General features: G+C 37.1%; 2 protein-coding genes across 7 annotated transcripts in view; one reads left to right on the top strand and one right to left on the bottom strand.

Annotated features, from left to right (window-relative positions):
- DENND4C (DENN domain containing 4C) overlaps window positions 1-26288 on the top strand; it is a 127899-nt gene that overhangs the window by 82970 nt on the left and 18641 nt on the right. For 4 of the 6 annotated variants that reach the window (XR_009251679.1, XM_058695243.1, XM_058695244.1 and 1 more), the window contains 10 exons: window positions 1159-1365; window positions 7549-7677; window positions 7872-8016; window positions 8282-8428; window positions 13677-13799; window positions 14802-14948; window positions 16472-17637; window positions 20827-21004; window positions 21705-21814; window positions 22112-22287. Coding sequence is in view for 5 of the 6 variants with exons in the window: in XM_058695243.1 (XP_058551226.1) it covers window positions 1159-1365; window positions 7549-7677; window positions 7872-8016; window positions 8282-8428; window positions 13677-13799; window positions 14802-14948; window positions 16472-17637; window positions 20827-21004; window positions 21705-21814; window positions 22112-22287 (2528 nt within the window). In the remaining variant the exon portion in view is untranslated. The remainder of the gene's footprint in view (window positions 1-1158; window positions 1366-7548; window positions 7678-7871; window positions 8017-8281; window positions 8429-13676; window positions 13800-14801; window positions 14949-16471; window positions 17638-20826; window positions 21005-21704; window positions 21815-22111; window positions 22288-26288) is intronic. The other 2 variants (XM_058695246.1, XM_058695247.1) reach the window with 1 other exon arrangement.
- LOC131491847 (dnaJ homolog subfamily A member 1-like) lies at window positions 5787-7245 on the bottom strand. Its single transcript, XM_058695249.1, has one exon. It carries the CDS (start codon window positions 7129-7131, stop codon window positions 5941-5943), a length of 1191 nt encoding a protein of 396 aa, XP_058551232.1. The 5' UTR covers window positions 7132-7245; the 3' UTR covers window positions 5787-5940.

Here is a 26288-nt window from a genome sequence, read left to right as displayed (position 1 = left end):
CAATGTCTGAAGGGAAGTTGTTGTTGTTGTTGTTGTTGTTGTTGTTGTTGTTGTTGTTATTTGCTTTTATCAGCTTAATAAAAGCCAGTTTTTAAAATGGGAGCATTTGGTTACTAAATCTTTAAATCTCATTTTCACCAGAATTCTTGTCCCCAAGGCTAGCTGGAAAAGAAAGACCTTCCTATTGTAGAAAAACAAGGGACTTTATTTTTAAATATATCTTCAAGCCTAATAGAAATAGAGCTTATAAAAAAATTAATGCACCAGGCATTTTTATTTAGAACAAACCACAGGAGAAGGGTTTTTAGTGCAAGGCACACAGTGGTGGTCTGATATACCTGGAAGGCTCTGTAGTTTCTGGGAGTATATAGTTAGATTAAAGCTCAGCAGGTGGTTTTGATGCCTACTCTTTTCCATCTAAATCAGAATGAAAATCAGAAGTAAGAAAACATCACTATCAGACTGTTGGGTAGGAAGGTCTGTGATCTTGTCAGACTATGTTGCCTGCAATGGCATATGTCTTTTTAAGGAATCAGTCAATGAAAGAATTAAAGACTGTGGTGAGGGAGGGTAGAAGGAAATCTTGGTAGGAAATAGACTGGGTTATTTGTCAAACAGTTTAGTTGGGAGAAAGGTAGAAAGACTGTCACTTTTTAAGAATGCCATTGATGAACCTACAAGCTCTGAATGGTTAAATCTCTTTCATTAAACATAGGAGTGCCTTCTATGTGAAGGGCAACTAACTAGCCATTATATTATAAAAATATGAATGATCCCTGATTTTAAGGGATTTCTAGTCTATTGGGAAAGTCTTGCTTGCCAGCAAATAGTTACTGTGAAATATAAAGTGCTTCTATAGACGAATGTTGAGGAACCATGTTGTACTAAGTAGGAAGCCACTCATGAAAGTAAAACGGTGAAATGCTTGATTTTAGAGTCCAGTTTTACATTACATTCTTCTCTTCTCACTTTTCTCCCCACCCTAATGGATTTTAATAAATACCATACTAGGTTTTCTTGTAAGCTTTTTTGGTAAGTAATCCCTACTCCCAAGATGGGGCTCGAACCCATGACCCAGAGATCAGGAGTCGCATGCCCTACCGACTGAGCCAGCCAGGTGCCCCAAATACCATAATGTTTTATTTATTCTCTTTCTAGGAGATAAAAACGGCTCATAAGTTGGCGAAGAGATGTTACACAAATCCACCACAATGGGCCAAGTGTCTCTTCAGTCATTGTTACAGCTTATGGTTTATTTGTCTCCCAGCCTATGTTAGAGTTTCTCATCCTAAGGTCAGAGCACTTCAGCAGGCATATGATGTACTTATTAAGATGAGGAAAACAGATGTGGATCCACTAGATGAGGCAAGTATAATAAACTGAGTCATGATTACTAAGACATATTTTTGTATATTTAAGAAAATTAGGTCTTGGCCACTTTAAAGTGCTCTCAAGTATTTTCATTAAGCAACAAAGGTAAAGTTATTTGTTTCATAGAGCTAGTACTTATTATTTATTTTTAAGTACATTTGTTTAAAAATTATTGGTTTGGAATGAAGCAGAGACTGCCTTAGTTAAGTCAGGTTGGTTGCACCTTATAAATAGAAATTCATATTGACTTCATTTTATTCTTAGTATAACTTTATTAGAAAGTAAATACAAAATAGACTTTTAGTAAGTGGCTGTCCACTTAGGCTCTATGTCCTAGGATGAGTTATATAACCTGTTGTTTCACATTATGTATCTGAAAATGTGGCACTATTGACATTTTGGTCCACATGATTATTTATTGTGGGCCTGTTGTGTGCATTGCAGGATGTTTACCAGCATCCCTGGCCTCTGCATACTGGTTACCAGTAGCACCCTCCCTTCTCCTATGTGGCAATCAGAATGTCTGCAGACATTGCCAGATGTTCCCTGGAGGTCCAAATTGCCCCACTGATGTAGACAATTGTAGTTGGTACCATCTTTATAAGGTTAACTTGAGGGCTAAATCAATTAATGGACAGATTGTGCCTAGAATAGTGCCTGGCTTATAGTCTAAGCACTGAGTGAATGATATGCTAAAGGTTTTATAGACACCATCTCTCTAAAGCTTCAGAGCCATCCTAAGAGATAGGTCGTGATATTATCCAGTTAATGGTTGAAGAAACTAAATCGCTTATTTAGCCTTTTTCTTTGCTGTTTTTCCCTCTAAAAATAACATTTGGTGTTAAAATAACTGTAAATGATATTTAGAACCAGATTAGGATTTAAAGCAAAGTTGAAATAAAAATTCAGAGTAATGGGTATCTGAGGGGAAAGAGCACAGGGGGATAGAAGAGAAATGGGATTGAAGAGAAGGTGCATCATAGGCTTCAGCAATAATTCTATAGCTTTTCTTCTTAAAAATAAAAAAGATCTTAAATGAATATAGCATGTATAATATGAAGATTTGATAATGCTTGTGGGTACACTAAAACTCATTTTTCTCTATCAAGTGTATGTTATAAAACCTTTTAAAATAAAAATTATAAAACAAATAGTAAAGTATCCATTCTCGTGTTTGGTTACGTTTTCTTTCATCTGTTAATAAAACTTTGGAAATTAAAAGGGCTTGATCAGAGTGTTTCGTACTTTATGCACTTTAGTGTTTTAAAAAAATTTGTTCTAATAGAGTTTTCTATCTAAAATGTGTTTTAAGATGTGTTTTAACTTGTGAAAGACCAAGTATTTTTAAAGTGTTTTAAAGTATGCTCTCTGAATTGTTACTGCACTCTAAATTCAAAGTACAGTACTTGATAAATTACAAGTTCATAACACATATCATAAATTGCCTGAAAAGTATTTTCCTCTATAGGTATTAAAGTTCACTGGTAGTCTTTGGTACAAATAATTATCTTCTCTTGTTTTCTGACATGCAGCAATTATGACTAGTAGACTAAAAATTTTTTTCAGATGATTTCCCTAATAAACACTGTGGTAAGAAGTTTAAAATTTGGAGCTTAATTTGTTGTATTCCTACTTCTAACAAGTTACATTGACAGATTTTTTTTAGTGCCCTGAAGTCATTACCTCTCCACAACTAGAAGAAAGAAATGTTTATTTTAAAACTTAAGAATATATATTTGCTAGGTATATTTCATACATTTTATCTGTTTATTGATTATACATGGAATAGCATATTTAAAGTTTTCACAGTATTGTCACATACATTTTTTCCTTTGGTATTCCCAGCAACTCTGTGAGGCACTTTATATATTAGCTACATTTTATAAAGAGAGTAATTTGAAACTTAAATGAAGTGATAAACTTATACATAAGACTGCCCAGTTAAGTAGTTTTGAGTTTTAGGTCTATTTCATTAGAACCCACTGTCTCATTCATATACTTTATGTTTTAATTTGATGGCTTTGTGTTCTACATGTTATGTTTGGATTTTAAAATAAAACTCTTAGAAGATCAAGAAATAGCACATGCCACATAGACGAAATTACAATGTGTAATGCATTTTGCTTTTAATACTATTTACAGAATAAAAAAAAATTTTTAATGTTTCGTTATTTTTGAGAGAGAGAGAGAGAGAGAGAGAGAGACACGGAGCACTAGCGGTGAGGGGTGAGAGAGAGGGAGACACAGAATCTGAAGCGGGCTCCAGGCTCCAAGCTGTCAGCACAGAGTCCGATGCGGGGCTCAAACTCACAAGCTGTGAGATCATGACCTAAGCTGAAGTCAGGGGAGTGACAGAGAGAGAGGGAGACAGAATCCTAAGCAGGCTCTGCACTGCCAGCACAGAGCCCGAGGTGGGACCTGAACCCACAAACTGCGAGATCATGATCTGAGCTGAAGTCAAGAGTCAGACACTTAACTGACTGAACCACCCAGGCACCCCTAGAATTTTTAATGAAAATGAAATATTTGTGTCAAACATATTCCTACACTGTCTTATCAGTCTATTCATCCAATATTGTCGTACATTGCTGAGTAACAAACCCTCCCAGAACTTAGTAGCTTAAAACAGTGATTTCATTAAATATTATTATTATTTTTTTTATTTTTATTTATTTATTTATTATTATTTTTTTTTTTGCTGAGAATCCAGAAAGGATTCTGGGTTATTTTTCAATGCTCCTCATCGCATTAACTGGGATCACTTGATAATAGTTGCTAGTTGATCTGGTCTGAAGACAGCTGAACTCAGATACCAGCCAGGTGCCTTGGCAAGAGTGATTGTGACGCTGGGCTCAGGTGGACCCCTCTCTCTCTCTGTAGGCTCAGGACCTCCCTCTGTGGTACTTGGGCTTTTTCCATGATAGCTTAGAGCTGGAAGAGCATTTGTTTCAAGAGAGACGAAGTGGAAACTGGCAGTTTCTTAAGACTTAAGCCAGGAAACTAGTACAGTGTCCCTTTAGTCATATTCTATTGGTCATGTAGTCTCAGAAGCTCTTCTCCTTCAGTTCAAGGGTAGGGACATAGACCTCTCAGTGGGAGGAGTAGCAAAGAGTGCGTGGTTATCTTTTATCTATTACAGGTATCGAAAAGATATGTTACAGGCAACAACATACTGCATTGGAAAAATTGTGTCTCTGTATTATTACTGTTTCTTTAGTTTGGTCCCTGGCTCTTATCTCTTATACAGGTAAAACTGGAAGGTTGGGGAATACTTTCCAGACTTCAGAATACATTCATTGTCTAGAATGGTTGTAGAAAACCAATTTGACATAGAAAGTGACTTACTACTTTATGGCTCACAGAATCTTAAGAATTGATAGGATTTTAAGACATTTTAGTACAACTTGAATATGAAGCTGAGATGCTCTGTATAAAGTCTGTAACATATGGGATCCTGCCTATATTTGAAGTGAGTCTAATTATTAGGAAATGTGTATGTGTTTTGTTGAGCTCAGTTCCACCTCATTTTTTTTTTTTTTTGAAATTATACAAATGGTTTACTCCTTCCCTGTGGCTTTTTTGGAAAAATTTCAAACTGTTTACTCTTCTGATATTTGAAGAACCCTCTTGTACCCCATTCTTTTTCCTCCCTTCACACATCTTACCTACTTCCTTCAGTTGTCCTTGATTCCCAGTTCCCTAACACTTCTTTAACCTAGTCTAACAGTTCCTGACCTCCTTCTGCTTCTAAATTATACTCTCCATTTTTAGGCTTCAAGTATTCATCTTTCTGATCCTTGCCTTTTCTTGTCTATTTCATTTGTTCTGTTCTCTTAACTAAAATATCCTTTCTGAAATCGTTTTGCTTTCCCCTCTAGTTGAGAGAGCAACTTGGCTTGATGGTACTCATAGTTGTTTACCAACTCTGTCCTAAAGTACCAAGAGTCTCTTCTGTATGTATAGTTCCTTATTCTTAGACTAAGCTGTAACATAGTTTGTGGCTGCACTGTCGCTGTTCCTGTAAACTGGCTCACCTCTTTGCCAGGAACCTTTGAGATCCCCGTTTCATTTTTCATGGTTTCTCTTGTAGTCTTCTAATATGTGAGATTCTAACTTTTAGGAATTTCCAATTCACTGGCCCTCTTGTGATCAGAACAAGCCCTCCTCAGTAAACACACATTCTCAGAAAAGCCTTTGCTAATCAGATTACAGTGTCTTAAAGTTTCTTCTCTTACTTTTCCAAGACATGGGTTTACAGATCTTTTGTTGTTGTTGTTGTTATGTAGGCATTCTGGGGGTGTTGTCTTTAATTCCTTTAGCACAGAATATAAAACATGATTTGTGAGAGAGTTATTTTAATCATATTAGATTTTTTTTTTTTTTTTATTTTTTTATTTTATTTTTTTTTTTTGAGCTTTTATATTTTTTATTCTTCATTTAACTTTTAAAACACTACTATAGTTGAATATTAAAACAAAAACAATAATAGCAAGTAGTGAGCTATGATTATAGTCCTTCATTCGTTCACTACTGCATATAAAATGCCAGCAGTGTTCTTCACTGGCCCCATTAAGAGGTCTGACACTGAACACCTCCCCTAGGGTGATGTTCATCATCCTCATACGCTTCTCCATTGTAATGGCGCCTTCTTTCCTGATTTGGATCAAAGTCCACCAGTTCTACCTGGTCCATTTCATCAGTCTCTTCTACTTCCTTCCTCTCAGGTAGGAGTTTTTCCAGCAAAGACAGTTTATCAGGAGAGAGAAAGCCATTCTCAGGGAAGTTTACCTTAAATTCGATGATTAGGCGACCCTTTTCGTATGGTCTACGATAAATTGGCATGCCTTCATTCAGCACACACTTGATATCTCCATGCTTGACAATCTGACCTGGATGAGAGGTAATGACAATGGTTCTGTTGTCTAGAGTAGATATTGGCTTTTGAAAGCCGCACAGTGCTTCAACCAGCTGTATGTCCATACACATGAAAAGATCCTCTCCTCGCCTAGTAAAAACAGCATGGTCCTTCTGATCTAAAACAATGATAATATCTCCTGGTTCCAGTCCAGGTTCTTGGTCTCCTTCACCATGGAATGTTATCTTCTGGCCATCTTTCATGCCTTTGTCAATATGAACTTCTAGAATCTTCTTTTCTCGAACTATCTTCCTTCCATTGCAGCTTTTACATCTATCTTTAGGACTGATCCGTTCCCCATGGCCCTGGCACTCCATGCACACAGATTGAATTTGCTGAACCATTCCAGGTCCTATCTGATGAATTCTTATTTGCATTCCAGTACCTCGGCAATTGGGACAACATTCTACTGCTCCTTTCTTACCACCTCGGCCTTCACATTTGTCGCAAATCACATTCTTTTGCAGAGCTAGTTTTCTTGTTGCACCATTATATAAATCTTCTAAGGTTACAGAGAGCTGATGCACAACATTTTTACCTCTCCTCTCTCTCTGCATCCTTCCTCCTCCTCCAAAAAACATATCAAAGATGTCCATGGGGGAGCCAAAACCACCACCTGCTCCACCTTCTTTAATTGCCTGTTCTCCTTTGTCATATAATTCCCTTTTCTTCGCATCAGAGAGCACTTCATAAGCTTGAGAAATCTGTTTAAACTTCTCTCCTTCATTTGGATTCTTGTCAGGGTGGTACTTCAAAGCCAATTTCCTGTAAGCCTTTTTCAATTCTTCCTGGGTGGCATTGGGTTTGACCCCCAAAACATCATAGTAAGTAGTTTCTTTCACCATTTTCTACAGCCGGTGAGGGGGCCGAGGCCGGTGTGGGGGAGCGGGAAGGAGCGCGTTGCTGGGCGCAGCTCGGGCAGCCGCCGCTCCTCCGCTTTTCAGCGAGCGTTCTGGAAAGTTCCCTAATCATATTAGATTTTAAAAATGCATTCCTTCTCAAATTATGGGGACTAGTAGTCATTCTCTTTGCATAAACTTCATTACTGAAACGATCTTCTAGATCTTATGTGAAATAGTTAATAACACTGGTACTTTCATTAATGAGTAGGCTTCAGAAACAATTTACTGAGACTCAGAAAAAAAAGGGTAAAGTAGTGCTTAATGACTCTGATAAGAAGAATTGAGTAATTTAAAAATCTCTGCAAGTCATAGATAGACTGATATGCCAACTACTAATGCTTTGATGTTATTTTCTGTTAGGTGTGCTATCGAGTAGTAATGCAGCTGTGTGGACTTTGGGCTCATCCTGTTTTAGCAGTGAGAGTCTTATTTGAAATGAAAACTGCTAAGATAAAGCCAAATGCTATTACTTATGGTTATTATAATAAGGTAAGTAGGACTGACATTAGACAACATACGCTGCTTAATTAAGACTGATACATTTTTGTACCTTTTATTATTCATGAAATTTCTTTTATAGAGGTTTGGGCTATAGTTATTTATGTATATATTATATATGTATGTATCTGTTTAATAAATCAAGTGTTCCTAATAATTATTTTTAACCTTTGTTTTACCTTTAGGTAGTTTTGGAGAGCCCGTGGCCTAGCAGTACCCGCAGTGGTATCTTCTTATGGATGAAGGTACGGAATGTGGTACGTGGCTTGGCACAATTTAGGCAGCCGCTTAAAAAGACTGTGCAAAAGTCACAGGTCTCCTCAATATCAGGTAATACGTGTGATTGGAAAGATACTCTCTTGCTGAACCATAAGCTTTATAGGCCTATGAGTTTTTAAGAGTATGAAGTAGGAAATGTAAATGAAATTCTGGTTGATATTTTCACATGCAACTAAAGGTAGAGGTTACATTATTGTTTCCCCCCCACAAATTTGGAAAGTGTTCTGCAACTGTAAATGAATTGTGGGTCATTCATGTTTAGTTTCAGAGATTATCAGTGCATGAGTTATTGAACTGCTATTGTCCTTATCTTTAGCTCCTCAGAATGCGACAGGTGGAAGTGATGGGGACACGGTGAGCCACGGTAGCGTGGATAGTTCTAATGATGCTAACAATGGGGAGCACACAGTCTTCGTCAGAGATTTAATCAGGCTTGATTCCACTGATAATCACTTTAGCACAGGTACTAAAATCTGGATTTTACTAACCCTTCACTTACTCTCTTGTTAAGTCTTTCCCTTTTTAAAAAGCTTTTCCCTCCTTTCTTGAGTTTGTGCAATATGAGTACTTTAAAAATACTCTAGAAATAAGGGAAGAAATTAGTACTCTGATTGCAGATCGCTTCTTTTTATTTCCTGTAGTATAGCATTCTCTTTGAAGTGCTGTGCAGAAGGCTGTAGCACAGTGCTGCTTTGTATTTCTTCATCCTTGATTTGGGAAAGTATATGCTGTAACTGTAGAAATTGTGAACTGAGGAACCTGAATGTTAGGTGACACAACTTGCAGATACTTTTTCTCATTACGTGGAAAGTATTTATTGAGAATTTGAAATTATACATAGTAATAGAGAAGAAAATAAGTCATACCATGAGAAAAAGTATTCTCTTTGCATAGTCATTATTTTAAATGACAATTTTTAAAATCTGAGAAATGTCTGAAGCTACTTTTACAAACAAAGCCATGGGCATAACCTCTGTCCTCTGAAGCTGGAAATAAGCGCAATTCAAGTAGCACATTGAGCAAATATATGTGTGTTGCACATCCTTCTTTTTGTGTTTTCTTTTTTGTTGTTGTTGTTATTGTTAATATCTCAAGCTTTTCTTTAAAATGAATCCTAAGTCTAATTCCTGTGCTTCATCTGATGAACTTGTCTCAATGACTGAAGTTTCCTTTTTTCTGCTCTTTGTCGCTCTGCTTTTTGCTCTGTGCTGTTTCTTGGTGCTGCATTTGTCCTTGGCTGTCATGGTGTGGGGTGCAGACAGACTTATATGACGTGAAGCTATGGATACACGTGTGCGTTAATTCTACCCTTGAATGTTAACCACTTCAGGTAATTTCCCATTTATTAGGTTAAACTTTGCTGACATGCAAGGGTGGGGGAGAGACTTTTTGTTGTATTTAAAGTGTTGTTACAGGTGGAAAACAATGCTAGTTTTCTTGCCTTTTTCTCCTTCAGATAAGTGTAATCATATATGTACCACTGAAAATATCCAACTAACATTTTACGATCATTTTGCAAAGCATATTTGTTATTTTATTTGAAAATGTACTGTGCCTTGCTATAATTCTGATTTTGAGGTTTGTTTGTAGCACCATTGTATCCAGTAGTTTTATGGGGATTAAATATTTCAGTGTTCTAGCTGTTGAGATGGTTTTTGCTTGCTAAAACTGATCTGCTAAATTCTTGCACTAAAAATTACCCCATAAAAACAGAACCATGTATAAATCATTGAAAGTCAGCATAGAGCTATAAGTTATAATCCTGTTTATAAAGCTACCTTATCTTATTTCTTCTTGTATTTTTTCCTAAAACTTATAAAATATAAATGGATTTCATTTATGAAAAAATTAAGAAAATGTGATATGAAACCATGTCCCACCAGGAATAATTATAATTTTAAAAATAGTAATAGATACTCTCCTTACTCTTCTAAAATGATCCCCTTTAATGGAAAAAAAAAATCTCCTAGTAATTCTGAGTAATTGGCATAAAGATTCTAATAGTTGGGGAAGAAACTTTAGATCCCTTTTCCATATATATCTTTTCAGTTGCATTTCAGATGGCTAAAGCCCTGTTTGCTGAATTTACAGTGACATATGTGTCTTTGTAGAGTTTTTGATGATATCATTTGATACTTTTGGAGACTTCCAAACCAGAATTTTAAGCTACTCTTTCATTAAATATTATCTTGTACAGTCTTTCCAGTTGGTACCTGATATGGAGTACTTAGCTTGTTGGGACAGGTATCTTGGTTTAATCAGTTTTCTTAGTTCCCATTTCATGGCACCATAATGCTTTCTGAGGGGGCCAGTAAAAAATCGACAACTTAATCATTCTAACTAGGGATATTTAGAGAAGTTTGGTTCTTTTGTTAAATTGCAAAGTTTGAGTGGCAGTGTAACAAGTGGTAGAAAGTGGAAGGCACTACAGTTAACACCTGAACAACATGGGTTTGAACTGCACGGGTCTACTTACATGCCAATTTTTTTTCAGTATTTACAGTACTGTAAATGTGTTTTCTTTCTTAGGATTTTCTTTTTTTCCTTTTTTTTATTAATTTTTTTAAAATTTGGGTGTAGTTGATACACGATGTTACATTAGTTTTAGGTGTACAACATAGTGATTCAACTTATCTATACCTTATGCTGTGTTCACCATACGGTAGCTCTCATGTGTCACCAAACAAAACTATCATAGTACTTTCTGATTTTATTAATAACAGTTTTTTATTTTTTTTAAATTGTTTTTTTTTAATGTTTATTTATTTTTGAGACAGAGACAGACAGAGCATTAACAGGGGAGGGTCAGAGAGAGAGGGAGACATAGAATCTGAAGCAGGCTCCAGGCTCTGAGCTGTCAGCACAGAGCCTGACGCGGGGCTCGAACTCACGAACTGTGAGATCATGACCTGAGCCGAAGCCGGACGCTCAACCGACTGAGCCACCCAGGCGCCCCTAACAGTTTTTTAAATTTAAGTAATCTCTACCCCCAGCATGGCGCTCAAACTCAGGACCCTGAGATCAAGAGTCTCATGCTTTTCTGACTGAGCCAGCCAGGTGCCTCCTTAATAACATTTCTTTTCTCTAGCTTATTTTATTATATGCACAAATGACATATAACATGTGTGTTAACTGACTGTTTATGTTATTGGTAAGGCTGCCAGTCAACAGGCTGGTAGTTAAGTTTTTGGGGCGTCAAAAGTTACATGTGGATTTTTGATTGTGTGGGGTGGGAAGGCCAGCACCTCTGACCCCTGTGCTGTTCAAGGGTCAGCTGTGTATGTTTTGTATCATGTCTCGTCGACACACTTTACGGTGACTCTCTAGGAACTAAGTGTCAGTTGTGGTGTAGTTTTACGTTGGTCTTCAGTCTTCGTCTCAGTTTTAAATGATAAAACTTTAAAGCCAGAAAGACTTGTTTAAACCTTTATCTTGAAGTTATTTCACACTTACAGAAATGTTGCAAGTACAGTACAGAGAACCCTCGAATAAATTATATTTAGATTCATTCAATTTTAGCTTGCCATATCTGCTTTATCATTTTCTTTCTGTACACATATGCACATTGTTTTCCTAAGTCATGTGACAGCAAGTTGTAATACATCTTGCCTTTTTACCTTTTGATACTTTGATGGTATTTTTCTCTGATAAAACCATAGTATAGTTACCAAATTTAGGAAAATATTGACATACTACTTGAGTCTGTAGTCTACATTCCAGTTTTGTCAATTGCTGTAATATCCTTTGTGGCATTCTAGCTCCCTCGTTTAGTCTCCTTTAACCTGGCACAGTTCTTTACCCTTTTCCTTTACCTTTTCGTCTTTGTCTTTTCATGACCCCGCCATTTGGAAGAATTCAGTCCAGTTATTTTGTGGAATGTTCCTTGGTTTGAGTTGGTCCGATGTTTCCTTGTGATTAGATTGGGTTGTACGTCCATGGCTCTACTACAAAAGTGATGTTGTATCCTTCTTAGATTATCACATCTCAGAGGCACACAGTATCTGTCTGCTTCTTATTGGTGATACTGATTTTGATCACCTTGTCTTAGCATTTGGTTTCTCTTAGTTATTATTCTTGCCCGTGCAGATAATAAGCTACCAGTGAAGAGACTCTGAGAGTATGCAATAATGCCCTCTTTCTCATCACACTTTTTCTTATGAATTTAGCATACATCAATAATTCTTGAACCAGTCTGTACTATGATGGTTTTAAAGCAGGTGATTTTACCAATGCTATCCTCCCTCCACATTTGTAAGATGATATTCTGTTGTATGTCTTTTGGTTTCATCATTTTACTCTGACATATCCCCTATCATGTTTTTGAACACTTCCTTTCTTACACAACAAAATGTTCCTGGCTCATTCTTGTACCTTTCCTGCCTGAGATTTGAAATCAGCCATTTCTTCAAGGATCCCAGATTCCTTTCAATGGGCAATAGATTCTAGAAGCCAATATCTGGACTCTAGGTATGCTTACTGCTACAGGGTATTATTGCTTCTGGACTTTTTCAGCAGAGATAGAAAATATATATGTATTTGAAAATATGTATGTATGTATGTTTTAGAAATACTTCCATTTTCTTAAAAAAAATTTTTTTTTTAATGTTTAGTTTTGAGAGAGAGAGAGAGGCAGACAACACAAGTGGGAGAGGGGCAGAGAGAGAGGGAGACACAGAATCCGAAGCAGTCTCCAGGCTCTGAGCTGTCAGCACACAGCCCGATGTGGGGCTCAAATTCATGAACCACGAGATGATGACGTGAGCTGAAGTCAGATACTTAATCAACTGAGCTACCCAGGCACCCCGAAATACTTCCATTTTCAAATCAACCCCATAAGTTTTTCTTTGCTTTCCTTCATTTCATTTTTTAAAAATCTCTCTTCATCATTATGTTTACTCATTTGCTCAGTCTTGCAGTACACATAAAATAATTTCAGAATTGCTACATCTATTACTCTGTGAGAAACGGACTTTCTAAGGAGTTCAGAATTTGTCAGTATTACCCCCCTGGCTTAGAGTATATACTCAAGATTACGTGTTCAGAAGTTTCTTCAATCAGTCCTTTCCTCCTCCCCCACCATTCCCCATCCTTTCAGTGTGATTATTCACGTGAAATACAGTTGGTCTCATTTGTTTCTGTTTGCATTCAATTTTAGTTACTATTCTCCTCCCAGTTTTGCTGATTTAATTTTTTTGAATATGTAGAAGTTGATGCATTTCCAAAAATAAAAACAACACAATAAGCTGTATTTGGGGAAGTTTCTTCCCTCTTTATCCTTCCAGAGTATTTTCCCCCACCCCTTGTCATTAACCAGTTTTATTGTTTTCTGGTTTATTATTTCTGCATTTCTTTTTGCAAAAGTAAGCAGATATGTTTGTTTTATTTCTTCTTCTTTCTTACACAAAGTGTAGCATTCTGTAGACATCCTCCAAAACAAACTTTTCAAAACATCTTGTCCAAATCTATTAGTTTACAGATGAGGAAACTAAGGTTCAGTGCTTCTAAATTTTTTAGTCCTTGATGTTCCTGTTTTTACTGTTCTTTGCTTCTTATCATTTGTTTAAAATGCTCTGTGTGCTTTGTGAGCTTTCTTGTCTTCCTTTTCTGTAAGTTTAATCGTGTAAATCAATGGAATTCTCTTTTGACATTTTTATAGCTGGACTATGAGTATATGAAAACATTTACATGTAAGCTTGCATTCTTTTTAACAGGTGGTCAGTCTGACCAAGGCTATGGGTCTAAGGATGAACTTATAAAGGATGACGCAGAAATTCATATGCCTGAAGAACAAGTAGCAAGAGAATTGATAACTAAAACAAAAGTGCACACAGAAGGTTGAGTACTGATATTTGCTAGCTTTACTTAGAAAAATACTGTAGTTTTTTTTTTTCCTCTTAAGATTTCTTTAGTAATCTTTACACCCAATGTAGGGCTCAAACTCACAACACTGAAATACAGGGTCATATGCTCTACCAACTGAGCTAGCCAGGTGCCCCTGTCTTAATTAAGTCTTATTTGATAATTTCTAGAAAGAAATGTAAGGCCTGGGCTTATAAGATACTATGTAATGTTAGCTATGGATAGAATGAGTAGTTTCTGAATTTTAGAATTCAAGAGATCTTTTAGAGACAGGTCCACCCTCAATTTTGTAGGAAAGTGTGATCCATTGACGTATTGATTTGCCAAAGTCAAATAGCTATTTTGTGATAGAACCAAGACTGAACTTGAAGTCCTCAGACTTGTGTTCCAGTGCCTGTTTTATTTTAAAATGCCATTTCACTAGAAGTCCTTCAAATATCTAAGTAGGTATTTTCATTGGTAGGTTAAATACAGTGTGTGTGGTTTTCCTGTTTGTTTGTTTTTATTTTTTTGTTTTTTAATGGGACTCATTGAGGTAGATATGGTTTGTAGTAATCATTTTATGCAAATGTGGAAGAATTTTCTGGCTTCATGGTAATAAAATGTTCTTCCTATCCTCTTACATAAAAGTGTACTTTCCTTCAATGATGTCACTTATTTTATGCTCCAGAGTTATGCAGAAGCAAGCCCCTCTCCTACTTTACAAGTGATGAGAGTATGTTTGAAGTCCAAAGCCTTAATTTATTCACGGGAGTGCTCAAGTTAGCATTATTGATGCTACAATAAAGCGTTTATTTCAGTCAATGCTGGCAACATTTATGGCATAAAATAAATTAGACACAGTAAATTAGTAATAAAATAGTCATATATTCACTCACACTTGGAGAAAAATATAAAAGAATAAAATATTATAAAAAATCAACATACGGTTTCTGTGCAGTATAAGTAGGAATAACATCCAAATATCTTTTTCGCAGAAGTGTGTGATGTCTCTGCTGTTGTAGCAAAACAGTCACAACCTAGTGCAGAGTCACAGAGTCCTACTGAGCCTCCTGCATGGGGCAGCAGTATTGTGAAAGTTCCATCTGGTATATTCGATCTCAATGGCAGGAAAAGCAGCACTGGTGAGTCTTTACATAATGATTTCTAAGTATTTAAAATATACTTCTACAGATATATATGTCTTTAATGACATTAAGTTGATGACCTAATTGTGATGAACATGCTAAATTTAGAGCCAGAAGTAAGTTTGAATCCTATAAATTGGCTAAAGAAGTTGTTACTTAAAATGTTCAGTGTTTAAAAGGAGGGGTATTTATTGTGTCCAGTTGTTACTGGGAATACATTTTCTTGTTGCAGTGCCTGTTCTCAGTTTGGTCTCTCTTTCTCATGGTAGATAATTAGAGAGGACTGCAGGGCCTCCTATACTCATTAAGAGCAAAGAGGCAGAGATGTTACTAAATTCCAAAGGGGTTTTGTATGGCAATGGAAAGGCAATGGAAGAAAAAGATTCATATCACTATGCTTTACTACACAAAAATACCAGTGGGTTTTTAATTTGGCCAGTTTTTATAGGTATCCTGAGCCACTTATTTGTGATTAAGTATTTGTTTTTTTGCTTTTATGTTTTTTTATAAATTTTTTTTAACATTTATTTATTATTGAGTTACAGAGACAGACAGAGCATGAGCATGAGAGGGTCAGAGAGAGGGGGAGACACAGAATCTGAAGCAGGCTCCAGGCTCTGAGCTGTCAGCACAGAGCCCAACATGGGACTCGAACTCACAAACCGCGAGATCATGACCTGAGCCGAAGTCAGATGCTTTACCAACTGAGCCACCCAGACGCCCCTGTTTTTATGTTTTTTTAATGTTTACTTATTTTTGAGAGAGAGAGAGAGAGAGCAGGGGAGGGGCAGAGAGAGAGGGAGACACAGATTTCGAAGCAGGCTCCAGGCTCTAAGCTGTCATTACAGAGCCCGATGCAGGGCACGAATTCATGGACCACAAGATCATGACCTGAGCTGAAGTCAGACGCTTAACCGACTGAGCCACCCAGGTGCCCCTGGTTTTTTTGTTTTTTGTTTTTTAAGTTTATTTATTTATTTTGAGAGAAGAGAGTATGAGTGGGGGAGGGGCAGAGAGAGAGGGAGAGAGAGAATCCCAAGCAGACTTCGAACTGTCAGTTTGGAGCCCAACCCAGGGCTCAAACCCATGAACCATGAGATCATTACCTGAGCCAAAATCAACAGTGGGACGCTTAACTGACTGAGCCACCCGGGCTCCCTAGAATATATTTTTTAAATTGAATGTAGAACTCTTAAAATGTAAAATATATTTATAGGTCTGTATTTGTTGACAGGTTTTAGTGAACAATACAGGAATACACAGCATACATTGCATGATTGTTAAATGTGTATATGTATGCATAGAGGATGAAAGGCAGATAATACATTACAATGTTATTTCTGGGAGGCAGGATTGAATGGAGGCCTTTTGTTGTTCTTTTTTTGTGTACTTTCTTTGTACCTTCTAAACTTTCTGAATCTTACTCTATGTGTCGCTTTTCAAAAACCAGAAAAGACACTTTCGTAAAAGTTATATCGGAAAATAGAGTTTCGTTTTTAATATTGTACCTTCCCTTTTAGGTAGTACATCAAATGTGCCATTTTCTACTCAAGATCCAGTTGAAGATGCAGTCTTTGGTGAAGTTACTAATCCCAAGAAGAATGGTGATAGAGGAGATAAAAGGCAAAAGCATTTCCCAGAGAGGAGTTGTAGTTTCAGTTCTGAAAGTCGAGCTGGAATGTTGCTTAAGAAGAGCAGTTTGGATCTGAATTCAAGTGAAGTGGCTATTATGATGGGAGCAGATGCCAAGATTCTCACAGCCGCACTGGCCTGTCCTAAGACTTCTCCACTCCGTGTTGTGAGCACCCACAGCTTTGAGACTGCTAACAGTTGTCATCTAGTTGATACTAGAACTCGTGTGTCTGAAAGCACTTGGGATTCCGAGCACAGATCTTCTTCGGTATTAGAGATGCTTGAAGAGAGCCAAGAGCTCCTGGAACCTGTGATTGAGGACAGTGCAGCGAAAACTACTATGAAAAAGGACGCATGTGACAGTCTCCAGAATGATAGTAATCAGCCCAGAGACTTGAAAGTAGAACCCAAAGATGTAATAAATAAGAGGAGTAGTTTACATGGTGTTGTTAAAGCTGTTGAGAGGGAGGATGTTGAAACTGGACTAGATCCTTTGTCTCTTTTGGCCACTGAATGTACTGGAGTAAAATCTCAAGATTCTGAAGATAAGATGTCTTCTCCAGTTATTGCACGCAATCTGGCTGATGAAATTGAAAGCTATATGAACCTAAAGAGTCCTTTGGGTAGCAAGTCTGCTAGTATGGAATTACACGGAGAGGGAAGCAGAGAGTCTGGCACCATCACTGCATGTATTCACTCTCTAGAGAGGCGATCAAGCCTACCTTTAGAGCACGGTCCGGCAGCACAGGAAGTTCCTGAAAGTGAAAAGAGCTCTCCTGCAGAATCTAGGTCTAAAGCTTTCACTGGGCGTTTCAAGCAGCAGACTCCCTCTCGCGCTCACAAAGAACGTTCACCTTCTCTGTCAGCACTAGTGTGGTCTTCACCACATGGCTCGTTGGGCTCTGTGGTAAACTCTTTGTCAGGACTAAAGCTAGATAATATACTCTCAGGACCCAAGATCGATGTCCTCAAATCTGGCATGAAACAAGCAGCTACGGTAGCCAGTAAGATGTGGGTAGCTGTAGCGTCTGCCTATAGCTACTCAGATGATGAGGTAAGAGTGTTTTATGTGTGTGGTCTATCTGATACTGGCATGTTTCTCATATTTTTTATATGTAAATTATTATTCAGAGATTGCTGGTAACTTTGGTGTTTAAACTTGAGGCGTATGTTACTTCTTCCTTGAAATGACCTGAACCTAAATGTGAGGAAATTAATAATAAAGAAATAGAATATCAGGACTACTTTATAATTCCATAGATCAGTCTGAACTAACACGTTGTTTCTTTGAAAGTACTGATGATTAATACTTAATAATTCCATGTTATGTTTGCATAGCGCTTCACTCTTAAATAACTTTTATCTATGTTAGCTCTTACATATATGTGAAATCACTCTGCAACTTAGCCTACGTATTTCATACTGCATCACAAAAACTGCTAATTCTTTTGAAAATTATTGTAAAGAGAATTAGTCATTAGACCTTTTTATGAAGTAGAAGTGGGGAAATTTTGCTTATTTGTTTTATAGAAAAAAATTAATTAAAATTTCACCTTTGTGTTTACAGAATTATATAGTACTTAGGCACTTTAGTAGAAAAGGCAAACATTTATAAGTGTTCACCACTATGTCACAGGTACTCTCATAAGCTATATATCTATTTTGATAATTTTCATAGCAACCCCACACATCGGTACTGTTGGCATCCCTGTTTTATAGATGAGGTATCTGAGAGTTAGAGAGGTTAATTAATTTCTCCAGGTCCACACAACTAGTGAGAGGCAGAACTAGAATTTGAACTCTGGGAGGTTGACTCTAGAGTCCATGCTTTTAAACTACTGTAGTAGCAAAGAAGAAAGCAGTATCTTAGAAGGGGTTCCAGTAGGGGGCTGTCCAAAAAGAGCAAAGCAGGTGATATCTAAGTTGGGTTTGGGTGGATAAATTTGAAATTTTGGGTTAGTCAAAGTGATAAGGTGGTACAAGGTGTATCTGAGAGAATAATGTGAAAAAGCATGGAGGCATAGAACATGCATTTTCAAGATAATACACAATCCATCTCAGATTGCTAAAGTTCTAAATAGGAAGCTAGAGACATAGGAAATGAAATTGGACAAATAAGATTTATATACCATTTGAAAGAAAACTTTATTCTATAGGCAAACTATTAATTGAATCAAAAGTACAATACTGAGTACTATAAGACACAGTTGCATTTTATTGCATTTTAAAGAGCTTACAAGGTCAGTGAAGGAAAGGCCAAATAAACTAGCTTCAAAAGTATCTTAACCTTGCTTTGTGTTAAACTAACCAAATGAGCCACTTGAGTTTTGAAATTTTATCTAACAGTGTTAATAATAATAAAACCTTTCTACAGAGTAATTTGACTTGGAATGTGTGACTATAAATTCTAGGTGGTCACAGACCTTAATCTTTCTTTTCTTTTTATTGCTATCGCCCTGGTACTAGAGCCTGACAAAGGCAAATAGGTTATACCTAGTAAATATTTTCAAATGAAGGAATGGATACAAAGTCCATAAAAAATGTTTATAACTTTTATCCAGAATTTAATCTAAGGAAATGATTATGTGTAAAAATAACTTGAAAGAATTCATCAGTGTAACTTATATAAAATTTAAGAGTATTCTGAATATTTAAGCAATAGAGATTTACTAAATGCATAACAGTACATCAGTAAACCGGATTAGGTTTCAGGGGTTTAAATAATGTAGATTTAATGACATTAAAATACATTATATGAGAATAAGGTAAAAAATAATATCCTATTTTGTAAAAATGTATTGTATATGCATATTTTAAAATGACTAGAGGGACATACATCAAGATTTTGATTATGCTGTGTAGTGTTGGTAATATAAATGCCTTTTTTTTTTTTTTTTGAGAGAGAGAGAGAGAACAGGAAAGGGGGAGAGAGTGAGAGGAGAAAAATAAGAATCTCAAGCCGGGCTCCATCTCACAACCATGAGATCATGACTTGAGCCAAAATCAAGAGTCGGACACCTAACTGACGGAGCTACCCAAGCACCCCACTATTAAGTGCTTTTATTTCCCATTTTGCATGTCTGTCTAAGTTTTATATCATTTAACATGGTTTTATAACAAGACACAAGTCTTCTTTAAAGCAAAAATCAAAAAGGAGGGGCTCCTGGGTAGCTTATTTAGTTAAGTGTCTGACTCTTGATTTTAGCTCAGGTCATGATCTCATGATTTGTGACATTGAGCCCCGCATCGAGCTCTGCACTAACAGCACGGAGACCGCTTGGAATTCTTTCTCTCCTCTCTCTGCCCTTTCCCTGCTCATGCTGTCTCTCTCTCTCTGTCTCTCAAAATAAATAAACATTTTAAAAAATCAAAAAGGAAACTGCTTATTGAAATGTTTTCTATCTAAAGTGTCAACAGTCACTTGCAGGAGTTCAGAACTACAGTGTTTGGAACTTTATTCATATTTTATGCCTCTAATATTGATGGTTGTCTGAAAATTATATTGACAGATGAAATTCTCACAACAACCATATTTTAAAGGACTCCTCTTATCCGTATTTTTCAGATGATATAATTAAAAGCTGGAGTAGTTAAATAATTTCTGCAAGGTCATATACATAATATATGATGGGGAGCCAAGACCACAGTCTGGCTGACTGACTTTAAAGCCCTTACTGTGCTTGTGCTGGGGTGCCCAATTCCAATGGAGACAGTGGGCTCCTGGAGTTACTTCATTTTATGATATTGATTATTTAAAAAAAATTTTTTTTTCAATGTTTTATTTATTTTTGAGACAGGGAGAGACAGAGCATGAACAGGGGAGGGTCAGAGAGAGGGAGACACAGAATCTGAAACAGGCTCCAGGCTCTGAGCTGTCAGCACAGAGCCCGACGTGGGGCTTGAACTCACGGACCGAGAGATCATGACCTGAGCCAAAGTTGGCCGCTTAACCGACTGAGCCACCCAGGCGCCCCATATGATATTGATTATTGAGAGACACTTCAACATACACCAGGGGCACAACAAAATCTTAAAGTGTTGTAGGTCATTACTCGAATATCTTAGAGTGTGGAAAGGAAATTCCCAATAATGGTGAGAAGAGTTCATGGTTTTGAAAAATAAGGGGATGATAATTTACGTAAGAATTCCAGGGAAGTTTAATTCCATAAAGGGTGGAATGAATATATTCTCATTGGAGAAGGTATTATTTATGTATGTGGGGTTTTATTCTTTTCAATTAAAGGAGGAAACTAACAGAGATTACAGCTTCCCCGCTGGCCTCGAAGACCATATTTTGGGGGAGAATATGTCACCTAACACGAGTGTCTCAGGGTTGGTTCCCAGCGAACTTACCCAGAGCAACACAAGCCTTGGCAGTAGCGGCAGCAGTGGAGACGTAGGAAAACTGCAATACTCAACAGGTATGGAAAGGATTGCCGTCTGCGACAAGTTATATGCCTGTACCTTTCCCTGCCGCTATTGCATGCGCAATCAGCCTCATTTGTTGAGATGGGCTGGCGGATTTTTTATATGACCACAGCATACTGTCACTTATTTTATATGATCTCTAAGTAGTATAATCACCTAAGTTTATTTTTAGTTGTGTTTGTGGAGTATATCATTAGTTCTCAAACTTTAGTGTGTGTCAGAATCACATGGGGGATTAGTTTAAAAATATATACAAATGTCCAAGCTCTAGGCTAAAGCTTTTGAGACTGTATCTGTGGGACGGGGGCCTTAGGAATATATATTTTTAACTAGTGCTGTAGGTAAATAGAATGTATACCAGAGTTTGAGACTCCCTAGGCTATGTCACTGTCATTTCTTAGTACTTAATTATTTTTTTAAGTCTGTTTTTTCCAACGTTCTATTATGAGAAATTTCAAATGTCCTGAATAGTTGAAAGAATCATATAGTGAACAATCATATATAGATTCTCCACCTAGATTTAACTATTGTTAACTTTATATATATATATATATATATAGAAATTTTTATACTGAACCATTTGAAAATAAATTGCAGACGTCATCATACTCCCCCTTAAATGCTTTAGTATGCATTTCCAAAGAATAAGGGCATTCTCACACATAGTGTGTTATGACATTTACTTCTCTCTAGGTGAACCTCCATTTCCAAGAAGTGTAAAAGGGCAGGACTTTGAAAAATCAGACCATGGTTCTTCTCAAAACACCAGCATGTCTAGCATCTATCAGAATTGTGCAATGGAGGTAAAAGTTCTGCCTTCTGCGCGTGATAACGTGGCTGTACACATTTTTATTTCAGAATGGTATTTAGCAGAATTCTTTGATGCCATTGTGGGCAGAAGAGTAAATCATTTTGTTGAATTTGCTTCCTGTCTTATGTAAGTAAGGCCATAAACTGGTAGCTTTATCTGTAAAGTGATTGAACTATTCAGTCCAAATTTGATCAGCAAAATAAATAAAATTCTGTGTCCCCAGAAGATGGCCTGTTAAGATGACTTTTTGCTGTGGAGGTTCTCAGTGTTCGCACTTTTCTGCTCTTAGGTTTTGATGTCAAGTTGTTCACAATGCAGAGCTTGTGGAGCGTTAGTTTATGATGAAGAAATTATGGCTGGATGGACGGCAGATGATTCAAATTTGAATACAACCTGTCCATTCTGTAAAAGCAACTTCTTGCCTCTTCTCAATATAGAATTTAAAGACTTGAGAGGCTCTGCAAGGTTAGTATTGTCAAAGCTCCCTTAAGAGGTGAGTGTCCTCCCAGAAGGCATGACTCCTGGGAGAAAAGTGAAATAGTTATGGTACACTCCAGGTGTCCCTTTCCTTTCTCTCCTTCACTTTCAGTATTTGTGTGGAAAATACTAGCACTACAGGAGACTACTTTTCCATTTTATTTAATATATGATTACCAGTAGTAGTTAATTCTTAGAGCTGAACTGTATAGATAATTCAAAACTTTAATATTTATCATTATTTTAAACTTTCTGTCTCAGCTGTCTTACATCTTCTAGAAGAAAAAATGAAGGTGTAGGGGATGGGGTTTTTTTTTTGACTCTTCTCCTAACGTGTTGCCTCTTTATGGTAGTGCTCTGTGTGGCATAATGACCGAATTCTAGGCAATAGAAAGACTAGCTGATCTAGTAATTAAGTAACTGGGAGTTTGGTAACTGCTTACCTAAGTAATTGTACTTAATATTCTATTTGTTTTATGGAACAGACGAACTTACCTGACTTTCTACCGTTAGCAGCTTTTAAAAAAATTCTCCAGTTGTGCAGGTATTTCTTCTTAGCTTGATTTTTCCTGTTAGCTTCAGGTATGGAGCTGAGTGGAATCATACTCTAATTCCTGATGCACTTTCATCATTGGTTTGTGCAAGGGCCCTCTTTTATTAGCTCTACCCACCCCAGCCCCTGCCATTCCCATTCTCATTCCTTTATCCAACAAAGACATTGCCTCTACGGTGTGTGATGTCTCTTTGAATATATATCCTCATGAAATACATTGTTTTGCACAATTATGCATTTTTAACTTACATAATTAGAATAATGTTGAACATATCTATTTTTATTATTAAGTTTAAAATCTGAGTTCCTATATGTACATCTAATTTATTCCTTTTTCTCCTGTAGGAAGTTAATGTCTCATTTTAGCCATCCAATATCCTGTTGTTGTTTCAGTTGCTTCCAGTATTGTGTTACTATAAATATCACTGCAGTGATGCAGTGCACTGTAAAATATGTCTCTCTCTAAACTTGTGAAGAATAGTAGTCTTAGGAGTGAAGTCATTAGGTCATTTTCATGCATGATTTGAATAAACAGTGGAAGATTGCTTACCACATGACAACACCCCCACTGTTAGTGCCCAAGAATTCTCATTTCTGTATATCCTTACCAGCATTTGGTATTATCATTTCTTCTGGTCTTTGTCTTCTAATGAGTATAAAGTGGTATCTTGTTTTTGTTTGAATTTTTCTGAATATTAGTGAGTTTATCTCTTCATATACTTGTGAATTATTCCAGCATTTTCTTTTATTTTTTTTAAAGTTTATTTATTTATTTTGAGAGAGAGCAGCGGGGGGGGGGGGGGGGGGGGGCGGGGGCAGAGAGACAGGGGAGACAGAGGATCCCAAGCAGGTTCCTGCTATCAGTACAGAGCCTGACATGGGGCTCAATCTCACATACAATGAGATCATGACTTGAGCTGAAATCAAGAATTGGATGCTTTACTGACTGAGCCGCCCAGACACTCCTCCAGCATTTTCTGTGAATTACCTGTTTATACCTTGTCCATTTTTATATTAGCTTTCTTTTTCTTGTTGATGTCTGTCTCGAATATTCTTGATATTAATTCCTTAAAATAATGTGTTTTGATGTCATTATCCATTAAGTTTCCACCTTATGATTTGTGCTTTTGGAGCCTTGTTTTTGTTTTTTTGTTTTTTAAATGTCTTATTTATTTTTGAGAGAGAGAGAGAGAGAGGGAGAGAGAGACAGAGTACGAGCAGGGGAGGGGCAGAGAGAGAGAGGGAGACAGAATCCACAAAGCAGGCTCCAGGCTGTGAGCTGTCAGCACAGAGCCTGACATGGGGCTTGAACCCGTGAACCACGAGATCATGACCTGAACCGAAGTCGGACGCTTAACCAACTGAACCACCCAGGCGCCCCATTTTGGAGCCTTGTTTTAAAAGTTGTTTGCCACCTGTAGGACATGAAGATTTTCTCTTAAAGTTTCTTTTGTTAGCTGTATATTTTACCTCTGATATTTAGGTCCTTAATCCATCTGGAGTCCACCTTTGTGTTTGTGTATGATGGTAGGGATACAACTTTCTTTTTCTCCATGTAATGAGCTGGTTTTCCATCCTTTCTTCGTTGATAGGTAGCAGCACCTTTATCACATTTCAAGTTCCCATGCACACCTCACCCTGGTTCTGTGTTCCCTGTTCTTTTTTGTCAATACTGTTTGTGTCGTGTCTGATTGATAAGGGAAGCTCCCCCTCATGGAGTTTTAATTATTTATTTTGCCTAGAGCAACTTTAGTTTCCCCTCCTCCCCGAAAAAGTCCCAACTGGAGTTTTCACTGGGATTGCAGCATTAGCTGTATAGATTTATTTGGGGAAAATGGACGTTTTTAGTGTTATTCTCTTATCTTTGAGCATGGTATGTATATATCTCCATTTTTTTAGATTATCCTTTGTGTCCTTTTAATAGGGTCTTAAATTATTCTCCCTAGTCTTATACTTTTTTGTTGTGTTAATTGTGCTTCTTTTTTTTTTTTTTTTTTAATTTTTTTTTCAACGTTTTTTATTTATTTTTGGGACAGAGAGAGACAGAGCATGAACGGGGGAGGGGCAGAGAGAGAGGGAGACACAGAATCGGAAACAGGCTCCAGGCTCCGAGCCATCAGCCCAGAGCCTGACGTGGGGCTCGAACTCACGGACCGCGAGATCATGACCTGGCTGAAGTCGGACGCTTAACCGACTGCGCCACCCAGGCGCCCCTTAATTGTGCTTCTTAAGCTATTGTGTTAAGTACCTTATTTTATATTTTCTAAGTGAGTGTAAAGGAGCATTATTGATTTCCACCCCCAAATGTGTCATTATGGAAAATTTCAAACTTGCTGTGAAGTTAAAAGACTTTTTTTTACAGTGACACCCAAATATCCATCTCTGTATTACTATTTTATTGTACTTTCTTTATCAACTGTCTATCCCTCCATCGATCCACCAATTTTTCTTATGTTTTTATTCATTTGAAAGCAGGTGTAGACATTATGAATACACTTCTCCCCCAAAGACTTGAGCATACATATTAACTAAAGTTCAATATTTGTTTACAGTTTTTTCTTTTGCAATAAAGTTGTATCTAAGAAAATCTACAAATTTAAAACGTACCATTTGAAAATTGAATGTGGGGGAACCTGGGTGGCTCAGTTGGTTGAGCATCCGACTTTGGCTCGGGTCATGATCTCGCAGTCCATGAGTTCAAGCCCCACATTGGGCTCACTGCTGTCAGCACAGAGCCCGCTTTGGATTCTCTATCCATGCACCCTCCTCCCACCTCTCTCTCTGTCCCCCTCCTGCACACACTCTTTCTCTCTCTCTCTCCCTCAAAAATAAATAAACATTTAAAAAAATTAAAAAGAAAATGGAATGTATACGTTTGTGCACACCAAACCTTTATCAAATACAGAATATTACTACAGCCTCAGGAAGTTCTCTTAATGTCCCTTGCAAGGCCCAACACTCACCCCATCCCCACCCAGAAAGAGATGGATAGAGATAAGACGAGAAGACGAAAACAAAATAATGAATAAAGGGGGAAAGAAATGACTAGAGACAAAATGGATATTTATGGGGGGAGGATATTATAAACAATTGTAGGTTAATACGTGATAAAATGCCATTGCTGCTCTTTTTCTTCTTTAACTCAGAAAATTAATGAAATATTTTGTTTTCCATCTTCCTTCATAGCTTTCTTTAATGGTTCTCAAATCTGAAAGGATGTTGCATTGAACTGTAATGACTTTGAGACCTTTTTCATTTAAAAAAGTTTATGACAAGAGAGGAAGAGAGAATGGGGGAGGGGGGCTGTGTGTGTGTGTGTTTGAAATAGATGGTACTTCTATGGATTGTAAAATTCCTCAGTGACTCCTTTACCATAAAGTGATTCTAAATACGAAATTTAGAGGATTCTAGGATTTTTAAAGACTTTTTCTGGATT

This window comes from Neofelis nebulosa, chromosome 12, assembly GCF_028018385.1.
Source record: "Neofelis nebulosa isolate mNeoNeb1 chromosome 12, mNeoNeb1.pri, whole genome shotgun sequence".
Lineage (NCBI taxonomy): Eukaryota > Metazoa > Chordata > Mammalia > Carnivora > Felidae > Neofelis > Neofelis nebulosa.
This window is presented reverse-complemented; position numbering and strand designations above follow the sequence as displayed.

Excerpts from the sequence above, each read along its gene's own strand:
- LOC131491847 (XM_058695249.1), bottom strand. The coding sequence starts at position 7,131 with ATGGTGAAAGAAACTACTTACTATGATGTTTTGGGGGTCAAACCCAAT.